General features: G+C 40.2%; 1 protein-coding gene across 6 annotated transcripts in view; it reads right to left on the bottom strand.

Annotated features, from left to right (window-relative positions):
* Positions 1–18,961, bottom strand: part of mdga2a (MAM domain containing glycosylphosphatidylinositol anchor 2a) — a 192,348-nt gene that overhangs the window by 74,703 nt on the left and 98,684 nt on the right. For 4 of the 6 annotated variants that reach the window (XM_042219114.1, XM_005917645.3, XM_005917646.3 and 1 more), the window contains 3 exons: positions 16,069–16,265; positions 11,217–11,352; positions 10,751–11,020 (listed from right to left, as the gene is read on the bottom strand). In XM_042219114.1, the coding sequence (XP_042075048.1) occupies positions 10,751–11,020; positions 11,217–11,352; positions 16,069–16,265 (603 nt within the window). The remainder of the gene's footprint in view (positions 1–10,750; positions 11,021–11,216; positions 11,353–16,068; positions 16,266–18,961) is intronic. The other 2 variants (XM_005917647.3, XM_005917650.3) reach the window with 1 other exon arrangement.

Here is an 18,961-nt window from a genome sequence, read left to right as displayed (position 1 = left end):
GAGAGTGAATGACTGCTAGAAAAACAACCACAAAGAGGTTTTTGCCAACAGGTGGAGTAATATACATTTTTCCCTATCAACTTGCCACGGGTGTGTGTGTGTGTGTGTGTGTGTGTGTGTGTGTGTGTGTGTGTGTGTGTGTGTGTGTGTGTGTGTGTGTGGGGCTTTAGCACTTGATTTCCCTGCAAATGCCATCAACTTCCAGTAACCACTTGCCAGCTGTTTGGGGAATTAAATTTTTCCCTCATGACCAGCGGTTGCCAGTGGTCTCCAAGCTGTGTGACTGGTTCTTTAATTACTTGATCCTGCATTGTCATCCTGATTGTCACTTAGAAAACCTTACTTGCTGATATGGACCACAATCTATAGCTAATAAGTGAGAGTCAGACTGGTTTACTACTTTTATCAAGCTCCCATAGTTAAGTTATGATGTCAGGGAAGTGTTTTTTCAACTCTGTAGGGAGAGGACAAGAACATATGGAAATAAACTGTAAATAATATTATAAATATACAGTATAAGTATTTGAAAGAGCAGTTCATTGTTACCTTTAAAATGTCTTAAACTGTAATGAAGCCCTAGCTTCGCGTATCTGCTTATACACTAGATTTACGCACAAATATCAAGCACCAGCATAAGAAATCCAGCTTTATTATTGAAAGCAATGCTGGCATTGCGCAAGTCAACATATGCACAAACAAGTTCTGCATGCATTATAGATGAACTTGGAAGCCCGTTGCTTTTTATCATCATCAGAGCTTCCTGTCATTGAACCTTGACTATGGCAAAATGCTGAGTAAAACATAAACAATCTTCAGCAACTTTCTTCATGGTAATATCAAGAGATAAAAGGTTCCTCTGTTTGTACTTATATTTGCATTGCATGTTTCCTGCATCTGATTTTCTTGAGAGGTTGTATGCTGTATTCTTTTGAATCATTACCGATACAGTGTGCCCCGTGTTCCCTTTTTAGCTGTAAACTGAAGGGTTTTTGCCTGTAGCGAGCCCTTTTGATTCTCCATAGCTTTAATGGCCTGTGGGAATAATAGGTGGCCTGTACATAAAAGCGCAGATAATCACACAAAGAGAAAAGCCGTGGTTGAGGTCTTCTTCTACAGAGACCTCATGACACACGGCGGGATTACAACGGCACCGCAGGGGACCTTCTTATTCGGCAATGCACACAGCACTGGCATCTTTGCTATAAGGAACACATATGTATGCGTATAATATAAAATAAATAAAGTTATTAATCATGGAAATACATACACGGAGCCACACTGCGGAAAAAAAAAATGTTTGAACATGTTTTTTCCTTCACTGTCTCTCCAGTGCATCGCGTTGGCTTTGTCTGCTGGAGAAGAAAGACTTGTCTCACTCTCTTCTCACTCTGAATCATTATCCTCCTGTCTACCCATCAGCCCATCTCATTTTTCAGTCAGCCCTGTCTGTCCATCTCTCAGCAGGCGTCGTACTGCGCTCTCCATTCATTCTTGTGGAGAATATCAGCATGTGGAGCTGAGCTCATCTCTCTGAGCCAGATGGATGTCTCTAGAAACTGCCACTCACTTCATCAGCTCATCTCAAGGTTAAGCGGGGGGGGGGAAGGATAACGGCCAACAGGACGGTTCAAAACGTGAGGCGTTCACACGTATGCACACACATATTTGCTCCGCCAACTAAACACCTTTTCATTTCCCTCTTATCACTCTGTGTTTTCACATTAGCACCAACACATTCCCCATGCATCAGCAGCTTTACAAAAATCACAGCCACACACATCCCCATCCCTAAATGCTGCACCCAACCTTCACGCTGACCTCTGGCTTTAATTTATGTTTAAACAGGTATGCGCACATATAAAGGCATACTCACACACATACAAATACAAAGACGCATAGAACCTCTCTACGGCCACAGTGCAAGAGCCGGGACCGCCTGTGCCAGTCCTGACCATCCAGCCGTTCAATCTGGCATTCATGAATGGAAATATATTCAGCTTTTGACCAGAATTTATTCCAAAGCAAATTTGATAAGGGTCATTCTCATGTTGATTCACATGCTGACAGAGAGGTTTTCACAAGGCACGTCATTTTTGTTTTCCCACCACTAAACAGTCTAAACATAAACAGCAGGGAGCCCCCAGCGAAGGACTGTATTTTTGCTTCTCTGCGTATGACAGCAGCAAGCTTCCAATCAGAGTTACAAAAATAAGGATGGCGGTTGCTCGACTTTGCACACATTTATGCTCAAATATGTGTACCCGTGTACTGTAGATGCATGCAATTAGTTGCACCAGCGTTAGCAGTTCTGAATAATGAATACCTTTGGCATAAAAGCCTGTAAGCAGCTTAAAAAGGTGTCGATGCCTAGATTTGCCGGGACATCGAGGATGAATATCTGATTTTGAATCTTGTCAAAGTGAAAGCAATACGCGTTTCTCTCACATAACACAGAAGGAAAACATATTTGCTTTGGGAATAGATGGGAAACACATGCACAGAGAGATGACTGTGTCTGTGTTGGAAGACATAAAAACACAGCGCCAGACCAACTGTCCATTTCAACACCATCTACAGACAGTTCTGTCATAATTCACCAATGCTCCATTTGAAAGCTGCCTCCTCATATTTGCCACCCTCCCTCCACCCCAAAAAGAAAGAAACAACTGAGTGCAGTGAGAGTGTCTTTGCATTGTCACAACTGATATATCACAACTGGTGTCTTTGTCGGTTATAGAATAGACTCAAGTGGCAGAGAAAAGCAGGGTATTGACCTGCATTTGAAGACGTGTTGCGGATCCCTAATCCATAAAAAGGATCCTGTCAGCAGGGTGATGTGATGCCAGTAGCTCGCTGGGCCGGCTGTGGAGATGGCCAAGCCCTGGAAGGCAGTCTGGCTGGTGGGACAGTATGGCCACCGAAACTACCATCTGCTAGGGAGAGATGTGTGTTTTCACATACACAGCCCCCTTTGGCAACAGCAGTTTGCTAGGGCTTCTCAAGGACTGGAGACAAGAGTGAACAAGCTGAGATAGGCAAAGAGGAGGCCACAGGGTGACCCTGTAAATTGAGCAAAATAAACTCAGAGGAGCAGAACCAAATAATTTTGTATTTCACGTACACGTGAAGTATAGCAATAGCTAGCCACTCATGGGTACTGCTTACATTTCCAAATGTTTAGCCTTCAATGCCTCTTACTTACACACGACACATTCATTAGAGATTGGCAGAGCATTGACATGTACACACGCACACACGCATACTGTACACACAGGCAGGCAGACAGAAGGTCTGTTCTTTTAATCCAGCAGTTGTGCCATCGTGTAGCTCAGTGAGGGAGATAGAAGCAAGGACTGCCTTTATGGCGTGGAAGTATTCAGACTGTTTTGAATTTGTGGGTGAAAAGGGAGAGCAGATCACAGTAAAATGCAAATTGCGTGTGGGTGATAGTAAGTGTCTACTTAAAATCTGAAGAAGCACCTGCTGCTAAGCAGAGCTCCAGAGTGGCCCACTGAAGAGGAGAATGACACTCCAAAACAGCACTGGCTACTTTTTTAGTTCAGCTAAAGCTACAAGTAAAAAATCCAAAAGGCTGTGACTGGTTCCATAGTGCAGGACATGCTACCAATATCCAACCTGATATCACATCAATAGGGAATGAGATCAAGTCAGTAGATTCAAAAGTATATGTACAATAAGATAAAGGTCTTCTACACCAATGACATGTACAACAACAGGTCCTCATTTTTGGTAAAATTAGTAGAAGACAGAGTAAATACCCTTTTAAAGAGATCAAATTTTGTAACTAGTAACGTTGAATTAAAGGTACTAATCATTAACTATTGCTAACCGACCTCAACCACTATTGCATGGAACAAAAATGCAAGTAATAGAAGGAAGCATATATTTTGTAGATCACAGGAAAATTATTTATGTGTTAGAGAAGAAGAATAAAAAGCAGCATTTACTAGAGCAGCATTTCTCTGTCGTGTATGAAGTGGGCTGTATGTGGCCCACGACGTAATATGAGTTTGACATCCCTGATGTGTATGTTTGGGTCTTTGTTAATGGTCACAACCTCATAAGAATCACCAGAAGATCAAACTCAGAAATCCTTTATCTGTACACTAGGACTGAAAGCTGGATTAAGCATAGTGGTCATTGTTCTTTACAATGTTTGGGTTATATGCTTATGTGAAATAAGGGATTTAGTATATAATGTGTAGCTGCAGGGTACTTTCAAACATCACAATTTTGGGAAAGCTAGTGAATGTTTCTACTAAATCCACATTCCATAAACAGAAGCAACGTGTGTCAGATTAATCTCTTGCAGCTTTCCGAGCATTACTTCATTTATTCCTCATAACTCTCTTTTTTGTCGTTTTGTAACCTTTTTTTTTAAGATTCAGAAAAAATCTACAGAAAATTCTGTGATCGGGGGAAAAATAGAAAAAGTCTGATTTGCTTCTAAATTCAAAGACCTAACAGTATCCATGGTGATAGAAGTTTCCCAGTAAAAATGGAAATTTAGCACAACCCCATCATGGCCCACCCACCAGCCCCCTTAATACGGCGCGATGCTGTGAGTTTTCTTTCATGCCGCGTGACACTCACTTACAGGAAGAATCACTTCGAGGGAAGCACCACAAAGATGCCGCAAAAGCACGAGTACGCAAAGGAGAAAAGGTTCTGAAAAAGAATGACTCACAGTTTGGTTTAAAGAAAAGCAGTCGTCAAACAGATTAAAATTATCTATATCATGCTGATACGGTCGGAGCGACTGATGAGACCAGCCCTTAAGTATCATGTTGTTTAAAATAAAGTACATTGTGCTGATGCTTGCACTTAAGCCTTACAGCAGAATCTATTTTTGGTACAAATGATATGTTAAATCATTGAATCTAGACATATATCTACCATTGCACAGCTATGACGACCACAATTATTTGGTGCATGCTAATCCCAAAATTGAAATTGAGTTAGTGACAGCTCATCAGACTCAAGAGAGCGATCCTGAGATATGTGATAGCCTCCTGAACCCACCTCCTGCCAATTAGTGATGTCAAGTTAGACAACATCGCCTCTCTTTTTAACTAACTGTTCCTCACAGTTTATTTTCCTGTCAGATAAAAAAAAAATCAAAAGAGCATTGTTTTTGGCTTTTAGAGCATTTATTCTATTTCTAGTGTTTGGTCCAAATTAAATTTGACACCAGTGATGTTTTGCTTGACTTTGGATTGTTTTGCGTTACATGATTGTGACAAACTGAGGCATGATTCTGTCACCTCAGTTTGTCTTCCTTTCTAATTGACTCTGCTTTGATGATATCGCTCTGTGTCCAAGCTCAGCTATCATTCAAGTTATCTGATCAAAATACGGTCTTTGTGAAAAGTGTTATTTCCACTGTCTGTCGTGATTGATCCCAGAGCTGTACTGACACGAGGGACTGTTCATTAGTCAGATAAGAATGTGCCCAATTTATTTTCTTTTGTCAGAGACCTTTTATTTGCTTTATCACATGTTCATTAATTGTGTCATTTTGACTGTTGCACTCCCTTTCTATCTTTCATTTATGTCTGTTTGCTGTTTGATGTGTGATGACTCATTAATTTTATGTACCTGAATTCTTGTCAATTCTTCACCCACCCCTCCTATCTTACTGCTGTGGTCTAAACATCTAAATGGAAGTCAAAGTGATGTAAGCGGGTTTTACGAGCCTTTAAGACTTAAGTCTTTCATACAAGGACGCAGTACAGTGCAAAAGTCTCAAGGCACCCAAATGTCTTTATATATATTTTTTTAGGAAAACAGATGCAGCAATTTACTGAAAGATGCAAAAACAAATGGGAATGCATCTTTTAAAAGAAAAACAGAGTTCAATTGTAACAAGCAGGACATGAAATGTTTGTTTGGACCGCTTTTATTCTTTAACACCTGAACTCTCTAAGGCAGCTTTCCTGAAACTTCTTTAAGGAGTCTAGAGGAATAGTTCTCCAGGCTTGTTGAAGGAGATTCAAAGTTCTTCTTTGGATGTTTCTTTCTTTTGTTCTGTTCTCTATCAAGATGATCGTGCACAACCTCAGCAATGTTAATATTCTGGGGAGGCCAATCCCTGACTGATAGTGGTCTGCTGTGAGTGACTTTGTGTTCAGAATTCCATGAATTCCATCAATATTCCCATAACAATATAAAATGTTCAAATTTGTCATTCTTCAGCTTTTTCTTCCTCTTTCCCTTCCTGAATAATAGCTTCTTGATAGCTACCCATCAACTGAAACCATCTCTGATGGGATGCAAAAGCACTGTGTCAGGTCATTGCCGGATTCTTTCCTATTTCTTAGGGACATGACTTGCAAATAGTGTTCATGTTCTGTAGATAGTCCTCTTCAGGCCTGCCACTTCTTCTTTTTTCCATCACTTGTACAGTTTCCTCACAATGTATGTATGTACTCACTCTATACTATGCAGAGATATGGCAAGTTTTCAGGTAAAAGCTCTTTGGGAATCACCTTGTTGGAGCAAAAATACTATTTTATGCCTGTCAAACTATTTATGGCATGTTTCATAGATTCCACTAATGAAATAGAAACAAATTACAGAAAGATAAAAAATAAACTTGGTTCTTTGCTACGTTGTTGGTTATATGTGGACACAACAGTGGCACGTCTCTTGATTCACAGGTCAGTGCTATATGGTTTTAGAAATATACATATATATTCTTTTAAACTTGGTCAGGTACAAGGACTCAACAGAAAAACAAAGAAAAAGAAAAAGAAAGAAAATCTTGCTCCTTGGAAGCAAAATATTAAAGAAATGAATGGTGGTTCAAGACTTTTGCACAGTACAGCAACTCCATAATGAATATTTTTTCTGTTGCTAAGTCAATACAACTTTAAGAACAGTAACAACTATATAAAATATCCAAGTCAGAGTTATATAATGCATTAAACTTTTATATCTGGCGTGATGGCACAAATAAAATACTTATTTGTCTGCAAACCGCTGCATAACAAATCAGTGGCTGCGTATGTGTTTGCTACTAGATATTCAAGCAGAATAATGCATATTCTTCCTGTTTAACTTTTTATGAGTGCAGACAATGCTCCATAGGCTTAGACAGATGACAGAGGTCTATATATTTAAACAACACATGTTTAATAAAGGTAGTGAATTCTCTTTTATGATATTTTACTAAGATCTCATATGCAACGTACTGTGCATCCAGATGTGAGACACATCAGCGAGTGTGTCATATTTATTGCAGTGACTGCCTGCAGTGAGTGTGCTCTGACTTATTCGCTCCTATGGGACACCTGACATCTCCTCTTTGATGCAAGCCTTTCAGTTCTTAAGTCTTCAACTGTATGGGCACTTTCACAATACGGAGACGGGGTATATCTGTCTGGGGGACCATCAGAGATGATTTGTTGATGATTTGATTTTCAGCCTAGGGAGCATATGGCTGCATAAATAAAAGCTTCCAAACAGACTCAGCATAGCGGCGACCTGATGATGGAGCTGTGGCATAATCTCTGAGATGGAAAGAGAAAATTATGACAAACTGCACTTCTGAGCCACTCTGCTAAACTCCTGTTCATATGTCTTCCACTTATGTGCGAACAGAGAAACGTAAAGTATGATCATTGCACCAATGCTTGTTTTGTTTGTCAGGCTTAAGCTAATTAATGCATGTTTTTATTCACCTGCCTCAGATTCCTGCATTTTCTCATTCAGGGCACTGGTATCTTCTGTTATGTCACAGATAAAAGTCTGATCAAACACCATCCTTAATCCTCAAGCTTAGTAACGGCAATCGATTTAAAAGTATAAAAGTCAATTTCCTCAGGCGCTGTGCCGCATCGCTGCCGCTCTTATAGTGAAATGGCTTTTCTTTACAAATTCGAACATTGCCTTTATTAAGAATTATTCCTCAAATACATTTTCAGCATATGACTTTTTTTTTGACATTTCTTATGCCAAGTTCATATCGAGTACAAGTGCCCATCATCTGCTGGGTATCCACTTTGATAGCGAGCCATCAGTACGACGAGCATGCAGAAAGTGGTACTCAGAAAACAGTTATTTCTGTAATGAGCTACAGCAAGATCAGATGCTCCTCTGCCTCCTGTGCCACTCAGGTGAAGAGCAGCTTGGAAAATAATGTTTTTCTGGTAATGACCAAGCAAACAGCAGTGACCCTCCTCCAGCTGCTCTTGTTAAATTTGTGATAACCACTTCTTGAATCAGTGTATTTTAATTAATGGCTTCGCACTCTCTTCCCGCTAGCATTACCTGTCACGATCCTGGGTCTTTTGACCCAGCGTTTTGAGTTTTAGTTTATGTTTAAGCCCTTCAGGTTTTCTAAGTTCCTTTTTTTGTTGTTATAGTTCTTTGTCATTAGATTCCCCTTGTGTCTTCCACCCCTGTTAAGTCTCCCTTGCCCTTCATGTGTTTCATGTCTGTGTCTTACGTTGTCAAGTTCAGGTTGTCATGTCTGCGTCTTATGTTTCCTGTTTTATTTTGAAGAGGTCTTGTGTTCCTGTGTTCATCGTGTTTAGTTTTGCTCTTCCACTGTGACGTCGTTATGTTCATGTGTGTCAGCTGTTCCGCCATGTGTTCCCACTTCTCTCATTAGCCTCCTGTGTGTATTTAGTCTGTGCCTTCTCATTCAGTCTTTGTCGGGTCGTCTGCGTTGTTCCCATGCCATGTCCTGCGTTCAGGTTTTCATATAGCCTCATCATCATTGCCATGTTTAGAGTTTTGTTTGTTTTTCTGTTTTCCAGGGTTTTTAATAATAATGGATTGCATTTATATAGCGCTTTTCGGGACCCCTCAAAGCGCTTTACAATACCACTATTCATTCACTCTCACATTCATACACTGGTGGAGGCAGGTACAGTTGTAGCCACAGCTGCCCTGGGGCAGACTGACAGAAGCGAGGCTGCCATATCGCGCTATCGGCCCCTCAGGCCATCACCAGTAGGCGGTAGGTGAAGTGTCTTGCCCAAGGACACAACGACCGAGACTGTCCGAGCCGGGGCTCGAACCAGCAACCTTCCGATTACAGGACGAACTGCAAACTCTAAAGCCACGATCGCCCCATAGTTTCATAGTTCATGTTTCCTTTCTAGTTTACCCAGTTTAGGCTATTGCTTAGTTTACATTGTTTTTGCCCTTTTATTTTTTACTGTTCTGTCTGCCTTAATAAACGGCTCATCGTCAGTTAAGTTTGAGTTTTAGAATATCTGCACCTGAGTCCGCTCTTCACACTCCACGCAGTTTCCCACGGCAAACTGTGACAATTGCCCTCGACTGTTTTAAAATTATCCACAGCTGAAGTAAAGGTTCGATGGGTTTTGTAACTTTAAACCGCACTTCTTTATCAGAAGCTATCGAGCCTGTGAATATACTTAATATAAACATATGAAGAAAACAGAGAAGATTTCAACTCTTCCTTTCAATCAGCACAAAGGGAATTTGCCCATTATTTCAGGACTGTGGCTTGTTATTTTTATTTGTTATTTATTTATCTATTTATGTCCACATATTTGCTATAGTATACCTTTTTCCCACTTAAAACTCAAATGAATTACTACAATCTAATAAACTATTAAACAGTCACAGGCTTTTTGATTGTCCTCTTTGGCTGGTGTGGTCAGAAACAGCTACTTCGTGAAAAGAGATTAGTTGAGCATACTAAAGGGCCCATTAATGTCGTTGCAACCAGTGAGATCACCACAGCCTCGTCACCATTCATTCCAGTGTTGATTGCATGGGTACTTGCTGAAGTATTCTACTTAATGCCACTCAAAAAAACCCTGTGCATCAGCACTGGTACTGGAGCAGTGGAAGTCAAAACAGAAAGCAAAGTTACTGCAGAATTTTCTCAAAAACTCATCTTTTCAAGCTGTTACAGCATCTTACTCTGCATAAGCTGGGAATCTCTGAGCTTCTGCATTGATATTTCTTTGAAATGGCAATGAAAAGCGACACAATCGGATTCTTGTGTGTTCAACCCAACCATGCCGGCAACGGGACCTGCACGAGGTTACACCAGAATGTGGTTTGTGCCAGGGGATGTGACGTCATTTTTGCTGCATGCTGTGTGAGTGACGGGTATAAAGGGTATAATATAGCAGAGACAGACAGCATGAGACTGGATAAAATGCATATTTTTAAAAATGAGGATCCGTAAAAATTAGCCAATATTTGGTTGCACAGCAGGTTATAAGAAACACATACGTTGTCATTGTTTATTGGTTTGAAATCATTCTTAAAGTTTCCACAATATCCCCAAGCATTTCATTTGGTTTGTGGGTATAAAATAAAAAAAGTATTGAATGGTACTGTTAGCCATATTATTCGATCTACACTCTAAGGATTTTTTTTTATAGTTGTGGAGGTATTGCAATAAAAAAAAAAGGAATTTATTGGGTTTTCAGATTCTTAGATTCCATCTGGATGCCTGTCTTCAGTATGTGGATTCTGTATGGCTTCTAAAATTGGCAGAACAGGCTTTAGGGTTAGCATTAGCAGTGTGACATGGTGTAAAAAAAGGTTGGAGTGTGGGTTTCTGTTTACCAGGCTAAAGACATAGCTAGTATTAACGACCAAATGAAAATGGAAGTCTTGAAAGACACATTTTCTAAATATAAACTTTGATACTTTTGCACCTAGATAATCAAAAAAATAATATATATCTTATGTTGGGATCTATATATTGTTTTTATATGCAGGTATGCATTCTCACCTCGCACTACAATGGTAGTGGACTTCTTAGCAGGGTTTCCCACATTGTTGCTGGCCACGCAGCTGTAGACCCCCGCCTCATCTGAGGTGATGGCCGGAAGCGTAAGTGTGCCGCCCTTCACCACACTTCTTTGTGGCAGGCTGTCATTACTGCTGACCCAGGTGAGAATGGGAGGTGGCTCACCTCCAGTAGTGATGCAAACCAAGGATACTGTCTGTCCTGGATTCACCACAATAGGATCCTCTACCAGCAGTTTGATGGACGGGGATGCTGTGGAAAAAGAGAGCATCGATGATAGACTGGAGAAAGATGGACGGCTTTGGCAGTTATGACAGTTACAGAATAACTCAGCTGAGAAAATGCATGACAGTTCATCTTTCTCTTTCTACATCTTTCTTTTTTAGGATATAATTATTTGGTTGCAATAAGCTTTCTGTGCACAAAAGTCAGTAATGATGTGGAGTACCTGTCTTATTGGTAAGTCTGAAGATAACACTGCGGTCAGGAATCCCACACACATTTCTGACAGAGGCGATGCAGCTGTAGTTAGCGTAGTCTTGGGGACGCAGATTCTTCAGCTTCAGAATCTTCGTTTCCCCCTGCAGCTCAGACGAAAAAACAACACTGGTATGCAAATGTGTGCAAAAATATGAACATAATCAAGTGAAAGGAATATAAAAAAATAGGCACTGGGAAGGAGATTACAAAGGCCAAATTGCTCCACAGAAAAGTCGATATTTATTAACACGTATGTAATTTTAATAAAGGCAGGTGAAAAAGTGCCACAGAGTTCAGACATTTGATAGTTAAATCTAAATGAAAATGATTCTGATGTTTTTCAGCAATGAGTGGATTACTCTCTAGTGAAAAGCCCTGTAGCATTTTTGGCCACAGAGCTCCAGGAATACAGATGAGCACAGTAGGGGATCTCTCCAAAGAAATGGCTCGTCCATTGACAAAGTGCGTTTGATTCCAACCAGGCCTGTCGACTATGAGCCCCACCCGAAAGGTTACAATAAGGATGTAAATCTTTGATCTGGCTGACTCCAGTGTGTGGGTGCAGGGATGCGTTGGGGAGGGAATCAAAGATGAGTCAGCCACATGCTGTGGCAGCATACACAACGCTGCAATCACTCACGACTTTCACACCCTTTCATTTCTGGTGAGGCTCATGGATAAATTAATTGCATTAGATGAGCCATGGACCCAACATTTCGCTTCCTTTATTTTTCCGTTACCACTTTTGCTTTGAAGCGGATATCAGGGGAACGATGCCTATGGTACTGAGGTATTCAAAATGCAATTGGTGCAACTGGTAGGAAAGACAATTTGGAAAATGCAAGGGGTTGAAGCCATTAAACCAAAGTGGTCCGAGGGATTGATGGCCATATTGATGGACAGATTGAACACTAAAGTACATAAACAGCTTTGGGAATGAGACTTAATAGGTGTCTATAGAAATTTGGGAGGAGTGCGGTGTCTATCAGCTAAAAAATATGGCATCTCTAGCTTTGTTTTCATGCTTTAACTGCATGTTTGTGAGGAAGAAAAACTAAAATTGAAACCACTTGGGCTTAAGATGTTTGGTGGTAAAAATGACTTGAGGGTATTTTTCATGCAAGCAGCAGGACACTGGCTCTGGGAAAATATCTGAGGGAGATGAATCAAAAAAATGGTTACCACATTCTGAGATGTGGTAACCATTTGAGACACTTTTTGCCTTTTTAGCTTTTTAATTCATTAATAAATCATCCACTAGACTGTTTGATTACCTACTTAAAAGCCTTGACACTCGGATCAAAATAATTTGCTAATTCCTCACAGGAAACACTAACATTTATACCTGCAAATCTGATACAGTAATAATGCAAACTTTCACCAAACAATGTGAATAAAAAAGGTCTTATCAGCCTCATTTCACATTCTTGTTGCTGGTCAAATTGTATCTAAGTGAAGTGAACTACATTAGGCCTGCGGTTGTAAATGTTAATAAGCAGTTAATAAATTGATTTTCTTTCTGACCTTTTCCATAAGCTAGCTGGACAAACAGTCGGTTGCAGTAGGCATCCTAATTAATTACAGCAAAAAAACAAAAAAAACAAAGGTTTTTTTCCCACATCTTGGCAACTCCAACACTGATATTACAGCCCATCACAAATTAGAAAATGATACATTACAGCTTATTGTCATTTTATAGAAGGTAACATCTGAAAAAAGAGAATATCATAGCACACAAAAACATCAAATCCATAAGTGTTAATTATTCTAATAGCCTAAAATTGAAGCAGAAATAATGGATGAAGTGGATAATTGTGCTATTTTCGACACATTGCAGGCAAAGTTTTGCGGCCAGAGGGAAAACGTTACAGACAGCAGGACGTGGTTTCTACAATAAAGCCACACCTCTGCTCGCTTAATTATGAACTGGTTCAAAATGCCACTCCTGCATTTCTACAGTATCAGTGGGAATATAAAGCATTTTGCTGGGCTGGAAAAATTGTGCCAGAGTGAAGAAAGGAAGTCGTAAAGATAAACTTAACTAAAAATCCATGGATAAAAAAGGAGAAGGAGACAAAAGGAGACGCTGCAGCTTTGATTTAGGTCAGTTACAAGTGATTCCCTGCATAGTCTGCGGAGAGTTCAGGCAAGTTCCAATATATTGTTGAAAAATAATGTTATTAGCCATTTATATGTGCAAATTACTTGGAGTTTAGTCAGGATTTATTTTGGGTTGGATTCACGTAATGCTAATCTCTGAGTTTTGGGTTGTGTTCAAATTTCAGACCCAATTAAAGCTTTAATAGAGGGCAGGATGAAGGAGCGAGGGAAGGAGCAAAGAGGTATGAAGAGCAGGATGGAAGGGAGAAGTGTCTTTTGGGGCCCGGTTGTGCAGCTTCTTCAGACTCCTTCACCCACTCTATTAGTTCCCAGCCATCTTTCTCCATTTGGCCAAACATCAATTTCACTTCTTTTTTTTAAAAAAAAAAAAAATCTTTTTTCTTTTCCTCTTGCCACTTCTTAAGCCTCTTTTCCCCTCTCAGATGTCTTTTTCTCTTTGTCATAGTTTTGTATTCTCTCAGACGCTCCATTCCACATACAACTCACATCCAATTCGATCAATTAAACAAAAAAGAAAAAGAAAACTACAATTCCCTCACAAGTGGCTGAACAATCTCAATCAGTTCTTTGTTGACTGCACAAAATCCATTTTGGAACAAAGCTTCTCAATTTTCAGACTGTAAAGAAAATCCACTTGATCATCTGAAAGAACTGATTTGTGAAGAAAAGTCTTTCCGCAGCCTTTCAGCATCTGCAAATCCTTAATATGCATGTAACTCATGAAACTGGGTTAGTGAGGCTGGTACTGCACTCTAAGGTATGCAGCAGGGTTTTATAACAAATAGCCACAACAATAATGTTATTGCCAATACATAAGCAAATCACCTAAATCAAATAGAAACACTATAATTACGTGACAACGTGCTGCGTTGATTCGATAATTAGCAACTGCCTCTTACTCATCTCGCTAAAAAAAAAAATGCAGAAAGGGTGTGCGGCTGTTGTGACAGTGTGATGTTGGGTTTGTTAACGCATTGTTAAATGAGGTCAAGATATATCATGATTTACATTTGTATGTGTATGCATCAGTTTTAAAGCTTTGCAGTACCTTTAAAAATATGCCACAATATGCAATAATACAGTGCATTACCGATATTAATAATGGCACTGCTAAGAAAGATGGTTTACTTTAGGTGCAGGGCTTATTTTTTTTTTTTTTTTCGAAAGGCCATTTATATTCGTAATAAAGGCCATTGCGTAATTCATGGAGTGCAATGAAGCTTCACATCTGATGGCAAAAATAATAGTTTGCTCTTTCTGTTTATTGCAACTGAAACCAAAACGCGGTCCCATGGTGAGAGAGTAATATACTGTGGGAATTTCTGGAGAATTCCAAGCCTTTTTTTTTGTTTGTTGGTGTTTTCCAAAACTGCTTGATTTACAATGAAAATGTTTGTTGGAATTTCTTTCGCCTTCCCATGGTTAAACAAACAGCACACACACACATGAAGGTGCCACAGCTGCGACTTAATTCTGGTCATGAGTGGATCGCTAAATAAATATGAGAGCACGCTGTGAGACAGAGTTTCAGCTAATTTAGCACCTGATAAACAGAGCTTGTGCTTTGCCTTCAGACGGTTATTAAATGGTTTCAGATCCTCTGTACGGTATCAGCCTATTTGTTCTTTCTTTGTAGTCTCTGGGGGAGGGCACAAGGTGCATGTCTTAATGACAGGTTGGGCAAAACAGAATTCAAAGACTTTTACCAAAGGTTCACATTCAAATGCTAACAACATTAGACAACAGTCAGTAAAAAAAGACGGCTGTAGAGTCATGGTTGGAAACTTGAACCCATCTTGATGCGTTATGATGATGGTGGCAATGTCAGACAAATCTACAGACTGGTCTGTGAGCATCTGGGAACCTGAGCAGTTTTAAGTGGTTGCTGGAGGTTGCGTCAGTTGCGTCAGTTGCTGGGAAAAATGCAAAAAATGCAAAATCCTCAGTCATAAAGGCTGACAGACCCGTGACAACCACCTGTCACTACGGAAAAACATATGTTCTCCAGCTGGTTAAGAAAAAAGCCTCCTTGCGTTCGCTTTGGTCACGAGGATATTGCTGTGATCATGTTTTTAATGGAAGTGGTGGACTTGTCGAGCATTGGTCAAGCAATAAAGTCGTTCTTCGTACAGCAAGTTCTGCTGTCTCTTTAAAAATGCAACACCAGAAATGTTGTCTTCAAGGTAAAAGTATCACCTTTTGTAAGAAGGAATCAGCATTAAATCATAACTTTGACTGAGAATGTAAACCCCGTCCATTTCAAGTTCATGTCGCACTTTATCAAGTTGTACTATCAATCAGCTAGTAATTAGCAAATATTTGCAGAAAAGCATGAAAATCAACAGACAACCTGCTAGCAACCAAAGCAGTCATGAGTGACAGCCAGCCCCATAGGAGCCACGGCTAATTAATCAGAAAGCACGTTTCCCTAGTAACCAATGGTTGTATCACGTCCAATATGGCGGATAACCCGCGAGCCATGTCCACATGGTGTCACATAGGAAGGCGCCGTGGAAGTCTTTCTTGACATTTGCAAACACTTTGTTGATGAATTTGTTGTCTTGGCTATTACATTTGTTTCGTAATTCTTGGTCATACCATGTCCTTCTTTTAGACCTTTAAAATAGATCAACTTTCTCTACATGTGCCATTCATTTTAATTTGAGATATTCATTCAAATCACGTTCCTGTCGACTTACCTGTGTGAAAAATGGCTCATAGATCTCCACACCCTTGTCTGAGCCTTGCGTCAGGACCTCTCTCCCACGATGCCAGCTGTAGCGGACAGGTGGGTTGGAGTTAGCCACACAGCGCAGGAATACAGTTCTCTCATAGTAGAACTGTTCCTTAGCTTCTCCTATACTCTGGTGCACTGTCACCACCGGGTCATCAAGGTCTGTGAAAGGATCCCACACACACACAGAGGAGGAAGGCATTAATAAACACTTTCCCATTTTTCACTAAACAACAAATCTATAGATCAATATGTTACCATATTTCCAAAAAATGAATAAATAAATAAATATTATATATATATATATATATATATATATATATATATATATATATATATATATATATATATATTATATATATATATATATGTACACAATAATGGATTGCATTTGTGCTTTTCTAGACACTCAACACGCTTTACAATTCTACTATTCATTCACTCTCACATTCACACACTATATTTTCCAGGATGCTGTAGCAATAACAAATCTGTACCGTAACAGCAATCACAACTATAATCGCTCACAATACGCACTTCTTGATTGTGGTTAGAGGTCTGAGTGAAGGGGTCAGAATTCTCATTGCATTAGGGGGAGCCAGCAATCTGCATGGACTCGGGGGTCAACGTGAGAAAGGAGGTGAGAAGCCCACTACCTGAACTGTTTAAGTCAATAGGATGCCGCCCAAGGGCACATTGACTTCCCAGTCAAATCGAGCTGCTGTGTGCTCCAAGTCGCACTCCATTGTGAGCTTCAAAGACGAGAGAGGATGACAAATACTGTGCACAAAATGATGTTTGATGTCCATCACTTCAAAGAACACTGTTTGGCTGGCCTCTGATCTCATTCAGGCACTCTGTGATTTGACACATCTGTTACTCTACCCATTCCCTGACAGATCTGAAGGAAGTTTTACCCCAATACCAGACAGTTGGTTATTTGAGAAAGTGCCTGTCGTTGATTAAATGGATTCAAAGTTAATCATCTTACCCGGCTATCGCATTAAGCCTTGGCAAATGGTGTTCATCATAGCTGTGGTGTCTTTTAGCATGCTAATACTCGCCTTTTAGATTATGTCCATTTGCACGCTTAAAGAACGTGGGGAGCTAGCTGTTTCCCTTTCATCTCCATCCGAGATGCAATCAGTTTTTTCATGAGCAAAAAAAAAAAGAAAAGAAAAAAAATGAGGCAATTTAAGGAAAGGATGAGAGACACCCACGCAAGTTATTCTTCATCCTTAAAATTCTAACTGATAACGAGTGACCTATGAGGGGGGATATGATTGAGGGTGTTGATGGGGGAGTTAGTGTATCAGCCAATGTGCAACAAGGTGGATGACTGAGCTGGTGTTTTAATGTGTGAGCAAAAAAGCAAGCAAACTGCTCACGGTAAATACCCAAATATTTAATGATTATAAGCCTCTAGAGAAAAACTACACATGCTTTAGGTATCGTTAATGGATAAATTCATTCCTTTTAATTCTGCAGCTTTGGCCCACCCCTGGATTTGCAAAGGATCAGGTCCTAATCAAAGGGCTGTGGGCCACAGCATCCCTCCTGGACACACCAACCAGAGAATGCTGATTCCTCGGTTTCATTAAAGACATGTTCTGCCCTACAGCCCCTTAATCAAAATCTAGCAGCGGTCAATACTTCATCCAGGATCCATTACAGTGTCTCAGGTAAGAGCAATTACCTTTGGAGGGGTGGGGAGGAAAAAAAAGCAGGAGAGGGGGGTGATAACGCTCTAGAGAAGACAGAGCAATTGCAGGGCCATTTTAGAGGAGCAGATTGCTCTAAGTAAATACACTGATTCATTATAGAGAGGAGAAGAAGAGTATGAATCCTACATCTTATCTCTGACTCTACCCAGCGTCTGCCTCATCCGTTTCCTGCTACAAACAGTCAGTTTACCAACTGCGGCAGGAATGGAGTGATTCATTGACAGCCCTATCTACCTTGGGATACATGTGTCATTGAACATTGGACCTGATAGGAGGATGCCTTTTTTTTTTACTTGGTGACAACGAAAGTGCCTGTATATGTGTATATTAGGTAAGGAGCAGTTTGAGCTATAAATAGGGCTGAAATGATATGCAGAGAAGGAGTGGATGCTAGGAGCGCAAAGAGATAAATATGGAAATATGGAAATGCACGCAGTGGATTAAAATTTGATGAATTTCAAACAAAATTCCACCTCCACCATCATTTTTTTTTCTCCCCCCGTAAGGATTGTGCATGTGTGTGTGTGTGTGTGTGTGCATGTCACTCTTGTGCAATTAGCTTCTGAAGTCACGCTTGACTGATTGTGAAGCTTAAATCCCAGAGCCCACAGGAAAACTGCGGTGTACAAGCAGTCTGCGCCAGAGTTGTTAGGGTTTGTAATTGCAGGTTTATGGGTTCACAGGCCGGTAAATCTGCCCATGTACAGCTAAACGCTCTAGCGCACTAACCGTAGCATCACTCCCGCTCACCTCTATCAGCCATGACAAGTCTCCAAACTCTGGGTTTCTCTGTAATGGGAGGCGGGGGAGGCAGCATGATGCACAAAAGTGCAAACGTTAGATGCAATGTGCATGCGAGGCAGTGGAAGTCTCACAAGACGAGCATAAAAGGGTACAACGCTCGGTTCATCTTTTTTTTTTTTTAATCTTCTACACTGAAAAAAACCTCAAATAAAACCCGACATGATGATGATATTCCCATTTGACTAGCAGAAATCAGATTTGTACTTTACAGGCCTACCAAAACATTTGTTGGACAAATAGGCACAAGTGAGTGGTTTGGATAAAAGAGAAATTGAAGACTAAAGAAGGCACTTCATTATCACATCAAACCATGGCTGCTTCCCTTTCATG

The sequence above is a fragment of the Haplochromis burtoni genome, unplaced genomic scaffold, assembly GCF_018398535.1.
Source record: "Haplochromis burtoni strain Fernald_Lab_line unplaced genomic scaffold, NCSU_Asbu1 Contig_28, whole genome shotgun sequence".
In the NCBI taxonomy this organism is placed as follows: domain Eukaryota; kingdom Metazoa; phylum Chordata; class Actinopteri; order Cichliformes; family Cichlidae; genus Haplochromis; species Haplochromis burtoni.
The sequence above is the reverse complement of the archived record's forward strand: the minus strand, read 5'-3'. Positions and strand labels throughout refer to the sequence as shown.